General features: G+C 40.6%; 1 protein-coding gene across 1 annotated transcript; it reads left to right on the forward strand.

The window, feature by feature from the left end:
• The first annotated feature begins 4,134 nt into the window (after positions 1-4,134).
• C9HXorf65 (chromosome 9 CXorf65 homolog) lies at positions 4,135-14,031 on the forward strand. Its single transcript, XM_072125908.1, has 6 exons — positions 4,135-4,213; positions 4,293-4,379; positions 11,503-11,637; positions 12,334-12,402; positions 12,481-12,608; positions 13,647-14,031. Exons 1-6 carry the CDS (start codon positions 4,189-4,191, stop codon positions 13,764-13,766), a joined length of 564 nt encoding a protein of 187 aa, XP_071982009.1. The 5' UTR covers positions 4,135-4,188; the 3' UTR covers positions 13,767-14,031.
• Positions 14,032-17,072: the final 3,041 nt, after the last annotated feature.

Here is a 17,072-nt window from a genome sequence, read left to right on the forward strand (position 1 = left end):
TCCCTTGCCAGATTTGCTACAGGCAATGATTTCGGTTATACCCAAGCCCGATAGAGACCCCTCCTCATGTCAGAACTTTAGACCCATATCAATCAATGTCGACATGAAGATATTGACGAAGATCATGGCCACCAGGATCAATTGTTCCATCTGATCTCTAAGGCTAAGTCTGGGGAGGGGTCCATAGAAATAAAATCATGTGCCTCTCGTTTGACCTACACAAAGCCTTTGACTCAATAGACTGGGACTACCTGCTGTATACTGTGGGTAGATAGGGATCTGGCGAAGTTTTTGGGCTTACTTAAAGTTTTATACTCTTCCCCATTTGCCAGGGATAATATGGCAGGCTATTTATCTCCACCCTTCCCGATATTAAGAGCAATGCGCCAGGGTTGCCCCCTCTCTTCTTCCCCCTTGGCTCACCTGATCAGGATGAATTAAAATATTAAGGGGCTGGAGGTGGAAGGAGTGCCGCATAAGTATGCCCTTTTTGCAGATGACATTTTATTGATATTATCCTTCCCATTTACCCCCCTTCCTAACTGCCTAACTTACCTCACTTCTCTAACTTACACTAGACTTTAGTCCTACACCTCCACTCTATTAGGTTCAAAGGTAAACCACGATAAATCTGCTCTATCGGGCTCGAAACTAAACCATAATAAATCCCAGTCCCTAAATATCTCCGTACCTATCCCAATGGCTTAATTTCTGTAATTTAACTTTGATTTTCAATGGAGGAAAGATAAAATTCCATACCTGAGCATGTTTTTGACCTCATCAATTAATATCCTTTTCACTGCTAATCAAAAACCAATCTTCCATAAGCTGAGAGGGGACATGAATAAGTGAGTCACCTGATGGGCTATCACAGCCATTATCATGGATGGGCTAAATATTGGCTGTGAAGATGACCCTGCTGCCGAAACTACTGTACTGTTTTCAAACGGTCCTGATTGATGTACCCATTACAAACCTAAAATCTTTGCAAAAGTATATAAACAAATTTATATGGGGCCCCAGGAGAAGTAGGATCTTGGCGACCACAATGTACACTTCTAAGGCACAAGGAGGCCTCGGAGTATTACTACACCTCCAGGCTGGTATCCTTAGTGGTCTCGCATAAAAAGGAGACCCTACCTCACTGCACAGTGATTAAACAGTCTGCGAGTTGCGATAGCTTGGGTCTTAGGTCTGGAGAATACTAAATCTAAATCTAAATACGATATGCCAGGTTTAGAAATATAGAGATTCCACCAAACATATAATTTCCTCCAAGGGTTGAAGGAATCCTTCCCAGATATCACACCATTTTAAGGTCTGTGTCTGAAAATGGCAGGTATCCCTAACACTTTGTCCAATATTTATCACATCATTAATGACCAATCTAGGAAACTTGGATACATGTTAGCATGGGAAAGAGACTTAGATAAACCCTTTTTTTCCTGAGAGAATGGCAGGATATGGCTAAAAATACAGCAAAAGTCTCCATTAATATGTCATTGGTAGAGGCAAATTACAAAGTGTTGCTCCAATGGTACTTAGTCCCAGTCTGCATCGCTCCCAAGTGCCCCCAACATACTTTCCTATGTGGCACCTATGTGGCACCAGAGGCACCCACCTTCATATTTGGTGGGAATGCCCTAAGATCCGGAGATTTGGAGACAAATTTATAACATGCTGTACTCTATAACTATGATAAATCTGACTCTATCCCCTAGCCAAGCCCTGCTAAATGAGAGGATCCCTGACATTTCAGCATCTGCCAGAAGATTCCAATCTTCTTTATGGCAGCTAAAATAGAGATTGCGACTTCCTGGAAAAAGTCTACTGTCACCTTAGACAAGTTTTATTGTCTGGTACAAAATGTCTTTATTTAATGACACATGGCAGATGTGGATCACATACCATTCAAGAGTCTGAACCATTCCCATTAGGACCCCCCCTACTTTCCCTTCTCCCCTATGTTGTCTTCCCTCTCCCTCCTGTCTTATACTTGTAATATAATATGTTGTATAACTATGTTCAGTGTTTTTACATCTTTAGTTCTCTTTCCTTGTGTCTGCTTTGGTTTCTTATGCTGTCTTGAACCCCGCTTGTTTCATCCTTGTTCGTCCTGTTTTTTCCCCCTGACTGTATACTGTCCTAACTCCCACATTGAAGTTTTCTGTCTGTACCACCTCACTGTGGATGACAGACCTATTTGGGTTCCTCTCACCTCTCAAGGCCTTGCAGGGTAGATAGGAGGTTCCTGCGGCAGAGGCTCCCTACCTTCAAGGGGGTTTCTGCCTTGGTAGGGTCTAGTTGGTAGAACAGCGCAGGGTTAGTTCGCCCTCTTGCTCTGCTCTGTCAGCCTGCACTCAGACCGTGTGGTAGTTTGGCGTACAGTACTCCAGGCGTAAGTTTTCCTAACAGATACCCCCTAGCGTGAGATGTATATGTTGTGTAAGGAAGAACGTACCCAAGGTCTGTTTATTATGGAACACTCTCGGCCAGACATGTTAGGAAGGGATTATGCTTCCTATTTAGAGAGAACAATAAGTACATGACCCAGGCCTCTAAACAAGGTTTGAATACAGAAGACAAGAGCAGAGGATACACCCATTTAGTAAAAGAGGAACAAGAAGGAAGGGGGAAACAAATGGAGGAAAAGAAAAGAACAGAAAAGTAAAGGGCAAAAAAGCAGGGATGCAAAGAAAGCCTGGATGCCTAGCCCCAAAATAGATCCCCAAACTCTTGTGAAGCCTTGAACTCCAACCAAGGTCTCCACACCTACAAATATCTGCAATAGCTCCTTCATGCAAGACAAAGCAACATCTCCTAGACCCATTCAAATATGGATGGACAGACAGTGAAGCGCTAGTGTCTAGGAATCACTGCTCTAGCTGCAATCAAGCAGAACCTCAGTTAATCTTTCTTTTGAAGTCCTATGAGACCTGGGAGAATCAGTAAGCAATGCTTGAGCAGAGGAAGTTGTCAACTACTTACCCGTGATTTGCCCATAAATTGCAAATACCTGATCCCAGAACTGCTTGAGTGCGTCACAGATCCACCAGTTGTGCAACATATCTCCCTTTTCCGTTCCACAGTGCCAACAGGAGTCCAAGACAGAGGATAAAGCCAGGTGAAGCACCATCAAGAGCAAATTTAGTAATCCTTTTCTTGCACAAGCACAAGCACAGACAGTCGACAATTTATGAGTGAAGAAGAAAGAGCGCAGTCAATCCTCTTCTGACAAGGGTGCACCCATTTCAAGCTTCATCTTCTTACAAAGGGCAGTACCTCTGAGCCCTGAGATGGGAGGGAGTAATTCTGCGAGATAGCATGAGCCGGCGGTGAGTATAAATGGAACAGGCCCTCAAATGATGTGAAGGAAGCATCAAAAGCAGCAGCACCTCAGCTGGCTATAAAGGATCTGAATTGTGAGTAATCGAACCATGTAAGGCATATCTCAAGATAGTTGCCTGGGGGGTAAAGGAGGAGACAAATTCAAAAGGTATCCACGGGAGTAGCCTAAGGAGTACTGGGGAATATGCCTGCTCCAGTGACACCCATTGTTTAGAGGTAGAGCGATAATGCCAGTCGATGAGTTGCAAAAGCAACAACGCCTGGTGATACATTTTGAGGTCTGGGAGGCCCTCACTATCTCTGGGCTTGGGGTGGTTCAGGACCTTCCATCAATCTCTTGGATGTTTCATTTTTAATTGGAAATTAGGTGGATAAATTGCCATTTACTCTAACCTTGGCAGGAGTGCCAGAGTATAATGCCAGGAACTTCCCCCAAGACATCAGACCCAACCCTATTTGTTTCAGCACTGCATTAATGAACACCCAGTGAACCCAGTGGAAAGACTTCTCCGCATCAATAGATAATAGACAAGAATGGATCGCGTGTGCTTTGGCCTCTGACAGGAGGAGGACGGTCTTATTCAGGTTATCCCGAGCTTCTTGGCCCTGAACAAAGTTTAGAAGCTGTCAGATAATGACCTGTGTATATAACTGGATTAAATCCAATTCTAAAAAACATTAACAAAAATTAGGAACAGATATTTGTACATAACAAGCTGAAAGGAAAGCAGATGAAATGTCTTGTGGCAATGAAGGTGACGTCACAATGCTCTGACAAAGTGCTGATGTCAAGTGTAGAACATTACATGAAACATAACATTCTACTGGCGGAATACAGATATGTTCATCTCTATCATCCATGGAGGTAATCTTATCCAATAATATATTTTAAGATATTTTAAAAGTTATGAATATTATTATATTCTAGGTCCGTTTTTTTGCAGACACACAGGAGTTTTTGGTCAACATCAACTGCAATGTTATTCACCTCTTGGATTACCTGAAGCAGAGATTTCAGTTACCAATGACAGGTATCATATTAACATTATGTTAACATTACGACATATGTATAGTTCACTTTTTCAGACAGGACATTTATAATGCTCCTGTGTCTTTGTTACTTTAATTCAACTTCATCTACTAGAAAATAACTTTATTGGCAGTACTGTAGGTCAAATACACATTATAACAGAGATATCAGAAGAGTGATATAGCTGCACTGTCCAATACTGTCCAATAAAGGGCTCTTCTCATTGACGACACCCATGACAGGACAAGGGGATAAATGACTGAATGTTCCATGTTTACAAGACACGCTGTATACTTGAATAGAGTCGTGGCTATGTATGTGTGTGTGCATGTCTGCTAAAGGAATCTGTACCGTCGCATTTATAACCTAGTCTATGACGTTTCCTGAGTCAAAATTTTCACCCTGTGCTTTCCAAAATAAACTTATTAACCACCATCTACAGAAGACATTGGGGCACATTTACTTACCCGGTCCAGTCGCAATCCCGCGGCGCGTTGTCCGTCGAGGACTGCCAGGATTCACTAAGTTTATGCGCCCAATATCCAGCAGGTGTCGCTGCTCCGCCGGAGTTCACCTTCTTCTTCCCGGTGCATGTAAGTGCTGATCTTGCGACACAATTTTTTTTTTTAATTCTGCTTTTTTTCCGAATCCGTCGGGTTGTCCGACAGCCATGCCCCCGATTTCTGTTGTGCCGCTGATGCGCCACAATCCGATCACGTGCGCCAAAACCCAGGACAATTCAGCGCAAAATGCCGTAAAACGGAAATATGCGGGAAAACCAGACGGAATCACGGCCACAAGACCCTTAGTAAATGAGCCCCATTGTCTGCTGGCTGCTGTGGCAGTTAGCAACCAATCACAGCTATGAGCAGCTTATGTGTGAGGTTATATGGATAGAAATAGTGACAGAGAGAGACAGACACAGATAGACAGAATGAGAGAGACAAAGAGAGGATACAGAAAGAGAAAGAGAAAGAAAAAGAGACATACAGAGGCAGAGGGAGAGAGACATAGAGAGAAAGAGACAGAGAGAGACAGAGAGATAAATATAGAGATAGATAGAACATATTTTTTGTTGACCCACTGAATTTTTTTTATAGCTGAGAGCAATTATTTACTATACCAGGCAACGCTGGGGGCAACAACTAGTAGTATATATATATCAATTGATGTGAACTGACTCCTCCACCCAGAGGGAAATGATAAATCCTCCCCAGCTACACCCCTTTCGCCCCCCCACATCCATTGCTTTAAACAATACTGTTTAACCCCTTTAAACGCCGGATGCAGTTGTTTGGAGAGGGCTCACAGGCTGAGCCCTCTTTATAGCGGTGAGTGCTTGCTGCATATTTCATGGGCGCCGCCATGTTGGCTTGGATCATCACTCCCCGTGACATCATCCGGGAGCGGTGATCCATTGCTATGACAGCCTCGGGTCACACAAAGACTCGAGGCTGTCTCGTTTTACAACATTTATTACAATGTGCGATTTGCACACATTTTTACTGTAGTATGGCAGTATATGGTAGGATCATTTAGATAACCTTGGATTAAAGTACCCTAAGGGGTTTGAAAAGTAGATTGAAAAATCAATCATAAACATATTAGGTATCGCCCTATCCCAAAATGTCAGATCTATCAAAATATAAGAAGGGTTATTCCCAGCATTCAACCCCGTAATGGAAAATAGTACCCAAAATCAAATAGTACCCAAAAATGTTATAAAAAGTGATCAAAAGGCTGTACAGACCTCAAAATGGTAGCAAACGTCATCAAAAGTCCCAAAAAATTACACCACACACAGCTCCATACATTGAAGTATGAAAACCTTATTAAGCCAGAAGATGGCAAAATGAAGATTTTTTTTTTATTGTACATGAGGTTTTAATTTTTGTAAATGTATGAAAACATTATAAAACCTATATAAATTTGATATCTCCGTAATCACACAGGCCCAAAGAATAAAGTAGGCATGTCATTTGGGCCGCACAGTGAAAGCCACAAAATCGAAGCCCACAAGAAAATGGAGCAAATGCATTTATTTTACTGCATTTGGAATTTTCCCAGTACATGACATGGAATATTAAATATCGTCACTGTGAAGTGCAATTTGTTACGCAGAAAAAAAACACTCATACAGCTCTTTAAATGGAAAAATGAAATAGATCTTTGAAAGTGAAAGGACTGAAAAATGGAAACGCAAAAACGAAAAAAGGCCCCAACACATCAATGAATCCTTAAAGGACATTGTGTCATGGTAAAAGGCCTCATCAGGGAAATCCGCTCTTCCTGAGAGAAGTGGTGAACAAAGAAACTTCTCCTTTTTTTGATAGACGACCCGTCAATGTAGACGTAGTTCTTTCCGCCTCCATCTTCTCAAGCTGAAACAGCCGCTTCATCTGATCTATTACTCTAGATGTCTGGGGGACTTGTGAATCAAGCTAATGTTGCAGAAGGCATCTCTTGGCTACCAGGCACATGGTGTGGATAGACTGTTCTTCCTCACTGCTATTGTTATAATGAAAAGCTGTGCTATTGGATCAAAACCTATTTACCTACCCCACATCCTATCATCTAGGCATTTTATTTCTTCCCCAAACTTCTGGAATTGGGGGCACTCCCACAACCCCTGGTATGGATCTGTCGCTGGTAATTACAGGATGTCAGTCACTCCAGGCAGTTAGGCAAAGGAGGTATGTTTAAACCATAGATGGCTCTATGCAGAATTCTGATGGGAGTATCTCTCCACACTTTAAGACTGCTCCTCTCAAGGTTCACCACCCCTTTCGATCTTAGTGAAAAAAAAAACATCGCCCAGTCCTTTCTCTTTTACCAAACTCCGGTATAAAAGCAAGATTTCTACCTTCTGCAGTGGAATGGTCAACATACAGGCTGTCTATGTACGCATATTTAACTTGTGCAAATTTAAAAAAATGGCTCCCCTCATAGGTCATATGTCTACCAGTTCCTCCCTGGTTAGCCATTTCTGTTCACTCAAGCTTAACAGATCATTGACACACAAAATTCCCTTATTGTTCCATTTTTCGAACAATCAACTTTGTTGTCCTTGGGAAAATTCTTGGTGGTTCCAAAGGGGGAGATTTTTTAACAGTCTCCAACACAACACATAATATTTCCAGATCGCTTTCCATGCAGCAATTTTATTTTTAAAAATCATTGAAGCTTTTACCTTAGGTGGTAACTTACCCGCCTGCACTTGCAATAGTGTTTTTAAATCCCATAGATGAACATATTGTGATTCCAGGGCAAAGTCCGAACACTGACTCGAACGCTTGAGCCTAACCACTTTACTTTGCAGGAGACATACTAAGTTGTAACTGCGGACATTTGGCAAGTTCATTACTCCCTCCATTTTGGTCATCAACAACTTTTATGATCACTTGATTTTTTCAGATTTTTGTAAGGGGTACACCATGCCATTAGAAGAGTTTTTTACAAAATAACCAAATTATATTAACATCCATTATTGTGTTTCACCGCTCTTTTTGTTGTTATCTTGCATTTGTATGGACTTGTCAAAAGATTTGATTAGCTCACCATTTATAATATTTATTTCTGTACATTGTTGTATACTAGATTGTGGCCAGTAGGGGGAGCTGGAGTTCCGGGAACAGTGAACATTATCATGTGTCCAGCACTTTCCCGAGGATGTCATTCTTTTTCGTATTACGTTTTTATTGGAAATTTTTCGTTTATAAACAAAACAAAACATAAATAAAAATAGAAAATTTTCTCTACAAACAGCGCTCTTAAGGAGCGACTAGGTGATGAAGGCAATTCAACATTCACTGAAATTATCTAATAAGCCACGAACATCCGTCTATAATATCAAACGGTAAGGCACAGTAATAGCAACCAATTTATAGATGAAAGAGGAAACACAGGAGTGGAGGGGAGGATCAGAAAGGAAAGAGGGAGGAGGGGAGGGGAAAGGGGAATTGAAGAGGCCAGGGGGGGAAGGGGTAGATTTCCTCCCCCCCCCCTCCCAGCCAGCGAAACCTCCAAGCTCAGATCTCCTCCGTCTTCTCCGGGGCGTCTCGTAACAGGGCATTATATGCCGATGATGACTTAAAGATGATCCAATGTTGCCAGGTCTTTTGGAAACGGGCCGCACTTCTAGGGTCCGAGCTCAAGAGACTCTCCATCCGACCAACCTCCTCCACCCTCCTTAACCACTGAAATACAGTGGGTGGTTCAGTAGAGAGCCAACAGGCTGGTATGCAAGATTTAGCCGTGTTCAGTAAGTGTCGGACCAGGGAGCGCCGGTATCCCGAGGATGTCATTCATTTGTGACTTCGTTCACAATTTTTAAAGGTTTTTAAGCATGTTTTGTGGTGTATTTTTCTATTAATAAAGATTTTATTTGCTTGATCTATTTTTCATGCCTCTGTTCTTTTTGTGGCTTTTGATTACTTATTTTGGCATGGTTTGATCAGTGGTTATTGTTGGGCAGTGCAGGTCCATCTCTTGTGTATTGTTCAGGTTCCCAGACAGTCCCCCACGCTGGTACTTGTCAAGACTTAAAGGGGTATTCTCGTCTGGGCATTCACATACAGATTCATTAATCTGCCATATATAAACAATTCTTCAATTAGATGTCATTAAAAAAAATTACCTGGGTAAAGATAATTTCTCAAAAATATAGTGATATGGTCCCTTAGAAACAAGACTCTGTCCCTGGATATGGCCACCTCTGCTGGAGTGATTGCACAAAGAAGCAAAAAGTTTTTTATATGAAATGTCCAAGAGTTACTGCAGATCCTACAGCCGTCCTGTGGTAATGATTGCTGAAGCCAGGTGGTCAGACAGGGCTCAATAGCGCATGTCTGGCCACCGCTGCGAAAATGTGAGGTGGTCGTATCCAAGGAAGCTATCTAGTTTCTAAGGGATAGAATGACTACATTTATGAGAAATTATCTTCATACAGGAACATTTCTTTTAATAACATCCAATTGAAGAAATGTTTACATATGACAAATGAACTAAATTTAAATACCAAGATGGGAATACCCCTTTAAACTGCATTGCTGCTGCGATCTTACGAGAGCAGGCACATTGAGCTTAGAATGGCCTTGACGTGCTTAATTCCTACTTTCTTTTACTATCTTGATAAGCTAAATATCTGAAGAAAATCAATATCTTAATTCTGGAAGACCACTTTAATGTAAAATGAGACAAAATATGTTTAACAAATTAAAGTGTTAGCAAAATATTCTTGTAAAAGCATTCATTCAAAAAATGTTAATGATGCAGGACATTTTGGTCAGCGCATGGAATATGTTTTGTTTTTTTTTGTATTTAATTTTTTTATTAAAGTATATCAAAATACTGGCTCCAGTGTAAAAGTCCATTGGTGTTGAGCAAGTCTGGGCAAAGGTCTGTTGGCTGATTGTTTTCTCCCAGGATTGTATCCAAGTTTCTGGTTCAATTGTTGTTATAAGAGTCCTTTGTAGCTGCTTAACATTTTTTTACATAAAAAAAAAATTTGAAAAACCAGGAAAAAAAAAAGGAACACATATAACGTACAACTAGTATAACGACCTGTGCGCATAGGAGGTTTGGTTCTAGGTTGGTAGTCAGGCAGTCAAGGGGGGAGTTAATTGCATCCTAATATAGCAGGCTTTAGACCCATAGAAAATGCATCTTTTTACACCCATCCTCATTGCATAGCTAACCCTTCATGGATATCTGCCAGGTTTGTTAAAGTTGAGTGTGCCAGCATAGTCATCAGTCCTTAACCCCTTAAGGACCAGGCCCTTTTTCGTATTTGCTCCTTTATTTTTCACTCCCCACCTTCAAAAATCTATAACTGTTTTATTTTTCCATGTAAAGGGCTTATTTTCTGCGTAACAAATTGCACTTCATAGTTATGGTATTTAATATTCTGTGTCATATACTTGGACGCGGGAAAAAATTCTGAATACAGTGAAAATTATGAAAAAACACACATTTGCGCCATTTCTTGTGGGTTTGGACTTTACGGCTTTCACTGTGTGCCCCAAATGACATGTCTACTTCATTCATTGGGTCAGTACGATCACTGGGATACCAAATTTGCATAGGTTTTATAATGTTTTCATACATTTACAAAAATCTTCATTTTGCCGTCTTCTGGTGCTAATAACTTTTTCCTACTTTGGTGTATAGAGCTGTGGAGGGTGTTATTTTTTGCGACCTTTGATGACGTTTTCAATGCTTCTATTTCTAGGACTGCACAATCTTTTGATCACTTTTTATTGAATTTTTTATATTTTTCAAAATGACAAAAAAAATGCCTTTTGCGACTTTGGGTAGTGAAAAACAAGCATTATATTTTGATAGATCGGCCATTTTCAGACGCGGCGATACCTAATGTGTTTATTTTTACTGTTTATTTATATTTATGACTTCTAGGGAAAGGGGGGTGATTTGAATTTTTAGGGTTTTTTAAATATTTTTTTTTATTTTTTACTAATTTTGAGACTCCCTAGGGTACTTTAACTAGAGGTTTTCTGATCCTAACATATACTGCCATACTACAGTATGGCAGTATATGGGGATTTTGCACACCATCTATTATAATGTGCAAATCGCACATTGTAATAAATAGCCTAAAACATAATACCCTGAGATTTTGTGTGACCCGAGGGTGTCATGGCAATGGATCAACATTCCCCGATGACGTCAAATGGTTAATACCCACGATCGGCGTTAGCACCAATCGCAGGTGTTAGCGACAGGCGTTTGCTTCATTGTGAAGCCCGTGAGCCCTCTTCATACTTCTCCATGCGCATCTAGACGTAAGGGTACGTCTTATTGCGTTATGGGGTTAAGGGTTACAGAAGGGGCTGTTTAGCCAACTTCCAATTATCTAAATATTAAATATGCTTATTTGTCTGAAATGATATAATTTTTTCATGGGATGTGTTTTTGAACAGTTGTCTTTTGTGGGAAATTTAAAGCTATATGCACATGAACATAAAATTTAACCCAGTGGATGGCACACAGTCAAATTACTTTCTATGAACATGGGCTTACATACTACCTGTGGCATAAAACTTAGAGCAGGTCCTGTTGTGGTAACAAAATGTTAATGTCACATATCTTGCTTTCTGTCATTTCAGATACCATAGACATCTGTGATAAAAATGGTTCGTTAAAGTACCTCTTCTTAATTACAAATTTCTTTGAAAGAGCCGCTAATGGTTTGACACCACATGAAACTTACTACGTATGCAAGATAGTTAGAGGAGAACCAGGTATACTCTGTATAATGTATATCATATTATATAGATAAAGTACTACTTTAAGTCAATGGTGGTCTAGTTAATTAATATAGCAAGTTTAAGCCTTTGGGTCTAGTAGCAAAAATTTTAAGAAATTATAGTAAATGTGTTGATCATGGACTGAACAAGCAATACATGCTCACTTCTTGCAGTTTAAGGAGATTTAGTTTTGCCACAAAGTCATAGTATTTTCTAGAATGTAAAGATATGGGAAATCTTCCCACATAATTTGTCAAAGTCTGAATGTTAAGATAAATGTAACCAGCTGCACGATGCTGTGGTAATCATGCTGGTTCAGTACACCTTCAATTTTAAATAAATCCCCAACAGTGTCACCAGCAAAAGACCCCCATGATATTACACCTTCTCCTCCATGCTTCATGCTGGGAACCAGGCATGTAGAGGGCATTAGTTCCCTTTTTTCTGCGTCGTACAAAGACGACCCCCAACTTTTCCATGGATTTTTGAAGGAGGGGAGCAAAAAAGGGTCAAGTCATTAAGGGGTTAAATCAGATCAATTTGACATGAAAAATAAGGGAGGCTAAACATGTTACCCCATAAATTACAATATATACTTACATACATATTTTGTACTGTAAATGATGGTATATATGCATACAGCTGAGATTTACAAAAACGAAATAATGCTCTATTACTGTATTTTTTTAGGATTTAAGCATGGATGTTGCTACAAAAAGATCATTCTCATGCTATCTAATGCAGATCCTAAGATCACCGGTAAGTTTATCTGAATACACAGTATCTTTTCAGGAATAGGTGATGCATCTATTCATCTTCTATCTGTCATTTACATAGATGCATTAAGAGCCCAGTGTGATCTCCTAGAGAAATGTCGCCTCAAGCTTCTGAGGGCTTATAAAGCTAAACAATCAGCTGCTCATGATATGCGTATTCACTCTTCCAGTCTTACTTCACAGAAAATGGTAAGTGTACTCAAAAAATGTAATATGTCACTTTAAGGTGTATATAGGTTTTGAGACACTGAAGGGGTTAACTGTGGATGGGCGGTATGTTTCCCCTGGGTTTTCCTACTATGCAAGGCCTTAGTGCTGAGGTTGTGTTGTCCAGCACCTTGGACACAGGTGGTGGGAGCAGCCTAATCAGTCTGCATAAAGCTGCTGAGCAGAGCTGATGGCTCTGAAAGGAGGCTGGAGAGCACACAGCCCTGACCTCTGTGCCTGGAGCTGCGACATCTTTTATGTTTTAGTGGTGAGTTAGAGGAACTCTGTTTAGCTAGCACCCAGATGGGTAGGATTTTGTTTATGTTTTGATGCCTGAATGTGAAGGCTGTTTTATTTTGTTCCTGCTGTCGAAATAAACACAAGCAAGACCTGTTTTGAACTCTACCTTGGTGTCACTGTTTTGAACTGCATCACGAATCTCCACTACCACGGTCTCTACTGGGCCAAATCTCCCACAAGGTGTATGTACTTTTTTGGGTGCAAGGTGCCTGCAAAAACATGTGATTCAGTGGGAGCCTATGGAGATTACCTACTTTTAATTGAAGTGTCCAGATCTTCAATTGCCTTAGTTAGCCTCCCAAGGAGACTGGACACCTCAACACATTCACTGGAAAGGGAAATTAGAAAAAGAGGATAGTGAAGACTTGCTGGGAAATCAAAGGTTTTGTGCATGCGACGGTGCTCCAAGCATCATAGTTGTTATATTTTGCAGGGAATCCTTGCATCCACCATGATGTAATTATGATTACAGTACTGTGCTGTTGTTATGTTATGTTATGCAATGGCTCCTTGCGTCATGCCTAACAATGAAGCTTGAAGTTCCAATACAGATACAGTATTCTGGCCAGCACGTGATCCAGGATTCAAAGACTCAGCACTTTCATGTGTTTTGTTCCTTAAAAAAATATGTCTAATATCTACAAGAAACTCCTAACCGTGAAATCATTTAAAAAAAGCCATACATGTAATATGGACTTACCAATTGTATATTTCTAACAGAGTCGGGGAGCATTGAAATTATCTGAAGAAGAAATATCAAACCGAAACAAATCAAACAACACACGGATTCTACACAGTAAAATTTCAGACTCTCTACGCAAAGACAAATACAAGCTGTAATATAGACATAATGTTTGTGAGTTATCAGTTATAGAGAAAATAATATAATGTCACATTCTATCTTATAACAAAATATACACTACCCTGGAACATATAGAATATATAGAACTATGCAAAGTCTTAGCTTGAAGGCTTGTCTAATAATGTGGAACTTGACTCCTTTTAGTAGATTGGGAAGGTGTGGCCTCCAGAATAAGGCCTTTTTATCATTTTAAGTGTTCTGCTTTTAAAAGATACAATAAAAAAGTTACACAGTTTTGTAAAATATTCTTTAACAGTACCTCATGTTCTAAAGATTTCTTCTTGCAGTCATTCAACAGGAACTTGAGAAGACTTGAAAGCCATATGTAATTTGAGCACAAGAATATATGGTATTAGGCCTCACCGTATATTGGCCATGCACTAGCCAATGTCTTTGCAGCTTGCACACTGGCATGTTTTCCATAGTCCGAGCTACAAGTTATAGAGTAGGACCTATTGCTGCCTACTGATCGGGCAGTCTTTTCTATTGTAATACAGGCCAGTTATTTGCGGCCCAAAAACACACAACATGAGGTCTAACATTTACAGTAAATTTTTTATTATTCAAAAAAATCTATCCTAGGATATCCTTCTTACAATAACCTTGATAGGAAAGACCTGGAAATCAAGTTTACCTGAACTTTGAAGATGTGGCAAAATGGGGCTATGGAGGCACTATGGAGTTTCTTGTTTCTTCCGCATTATCTTAAGCCACATTTGTATCAAATTATTTTAATTATCTTGAAATTAACTGTTAAGATGGTTCTGGTTTAACCCACAATTTAATTGTAATAAACTAGTAAACGCTGAGGGACAAAACAAATTACAAAGTTTGTTTCTTAAGAAAATGGAAAGTATGCAAGACTTATTATAAATGCGCATTGCCAAAATCTTTCAGACATATTTTTTTCTAATTGCTTTATTGGCACAGAAACGAAACAGTAGAGCATCACAAAACAAGGAGCATTAGCTGAGGTACATCAGAGATAACATCATACATCATTATGCAATTATTCGCCATGTGCAGGCTCGGACTGGCCTGCCGGGATACCGGTCAAAACCCGGTGGGCCCTTATCATGAGTCACCATCTCTTATCTGTGTCTGTAAGCAGGCACATTCAGCTGAGGCTGGAGGAGGGGGATAGCAGGGGGGACGATGACTTCCTGCAGTAAGGAGATACAGGTTCTCTGCTCTTCTCACAGCAGCGCTGGGGCAGTGAGTAAGACATTTCCTCCTCACTGCACTGAGCACCTCAGCCCCTGCGTCACTGCAGGAGAACATGGCCCCTGATTCATTGCTGCTGCCGCACTGGAGCAGACAGGGGGCAGGATGTGCTTCTATGCAAACGCCTGCGATGGGTAACCCGCAACCGGTGTCTTGTATTGTCCAAATGCCGGGGCTGAAGGAAAAAATTGGGAAAAAATCCCAATGTGGTAAAATTGCCAAAAAAACATACTTATGCTATTTTTTTGTGGGCTACGTATGTATGGCTTTCACTGTATGCTCCAAATCATACCTCCCCTTAACTCCTTGGGTAAGTGTGATCACGAGGACACCAAATTCATAAAGCTTTTATAAAGTTTTTATATTAAAAAATGAACCTTTGTTACAAAAAAAAATGTCTTAAAGGGGTTTTCCCACAAAGACTAGTTAGCCCCTATCCATGGGATAGGGCCTGACTTACTGATCAGTGGGGTCTCAGTGCAGATTGCGAAAGTGGATTACTGTATTTGCAATTTGCAATATAGCTGCATCGCAATATGTGGTGACCAGGATGAAAGCCTGTATGCAAATGAGCCTGAGGGGCTCCAGGCTCCTCCACAGGTGTTAATGCCCTTTTAATGCTCACAGTGGCATTTTGTAGGTTAATACCTGTGATTGGTCCCAGCAATCCATTTAGGGAGATATTCATCGGCCATGCCATGTGCTGCCGGATACCTGGAGAGACTTGGGGTATTGGCACACGTTAGCATTTTAATTGTGTTTTGTAACTCATTCAAAATGCACTAGGTTGGGCCGTGACCAATTGCATACAGTATTCATTTGTATGAAAACACATGCGATCGACAATCCACACCCGGTGTCTTGCATTTGCACAATACAAGACAACGGCGCTGATTGCCGATCATATCTGTTTCTATACAAACAAATATGAAATTGGTTACAAATCGGAATCAAAACCCTAAAAAGTGACAGCACCCTGAGGCCTCTTGATGTATCTGCTGAAAAAAGCAGCCGCCGGGCAAAATCATACCAGGTCCATCCTGATGTAGTTTTGTGTAAAAACAGCAAACAAAAGTTCGTAGGTTTTTCAAAATAATTCAGGCAAGCCCCGCGCCCAACCTGCACCCCTTCAAGCCCATATGTCATGGAGGTGGCATAGTTGCTTATATAATCGCAAATTCTTCATAAACCCCCCCGGTGCGTATGAATAGGACTTAGCCTGTGAACCTTCTTCATATACAGGCAGTCGCTGGATTATTTACAAGATAGGTTCCTTAGGTTTGTACTTAAGTTGAATTTGTATGTAAGTAGGAATTGTATATTTTATAATTGTAGATCCAGACAAAAAAATGTTGGTCCCAGTGACAATTAGATTTTCTAAATTTTTTGCTGTAATGAAACCCGGAGATTATCAATAAAGCTTCATTACGGACACCGTACAGCTGATTATTGCAGCCTGGGACTAAAGTAACATTCAGAGAGGTCACAGTGGGCAGAGAGGTCTGTCTGTAACTAGGGGTTGCCTGTAAGTCGGGTGTCCTTAAGTAGGGAACCACCTGTACCTGAAACCTGTTAAGGACATACATGTACCATGTGCAGTCCTTAAAGGACATCTATCACCAGATCAAGGATTGTAAACCAAGTACACTGACATACTGGTGTGCGCCCCCTCTGGCAGGATCTGCTCTTCTTTTAGCTTCTTATTACCTGTTTTTAAAAAAAAAGTATTTTAAAATTATGCAAATGAGCCTCAAGGGCTCAGGCTTCATAGGAGTTAATGGAACCTGGAGTCCCTCAGACTAATTTGCATAATTTGTAAAGCCCTTTTTTCTTAAAAACAACGGCATAGCCACCTTAAAGAAGAGCAGATCCTGCCAGAGGGGGCACACACCAGTATGTTTGGTTTACAATCCTTGATCTGATGATAGATTTCCTTTAAGAGGTTAAATACTGATTCCAGGAAGTTAAACAGTCCGGCAGATAACAAGTGCAACATCCCCCACCGGGGCCTAGCCTTTACTCGGGGCCTGGAGTCAGCCGGGGCCCGCAGTACCTCAGTG

Source organism: Engystomops pustulosus, chromosome 9, assembly GCF_040894005.1.
Source record: "Engystomops pustulosus chromosome 9, aEngPut4.maternal, whole genome shotgun sequence".
Classification (NCBI taxonomy): domain Eukaryota; kingdom Metazoa; phylum Chordata; class Amphibia; order Anura; family Leptodactylidae; genus Engystomops; species Engystomops pustulosus.

Excerpts from the sequence above, each read along its gene's own strand:
- C9HXorf65 (XM_072125908.1), top strand. The coding sequence starts at position 4,189 with ATGTTCATCTCTATCATCCATGGAG. Across the intron at positions 11,638-12,333 it reads GATAGTTAGAGGAGAACCAG|GATTTAAGCATGGATGTTGC; the intron begins GTATACTCTGTA and ends GTATTTTTTTAG. Across the intron at positions 12,609-13,646 it reads GTCTTACTTCACAGAAAATG|AGTCGGGGAGCATTGAAATT; the intron begins GTAAGTGTACTC and ends TATTTCTAACAG.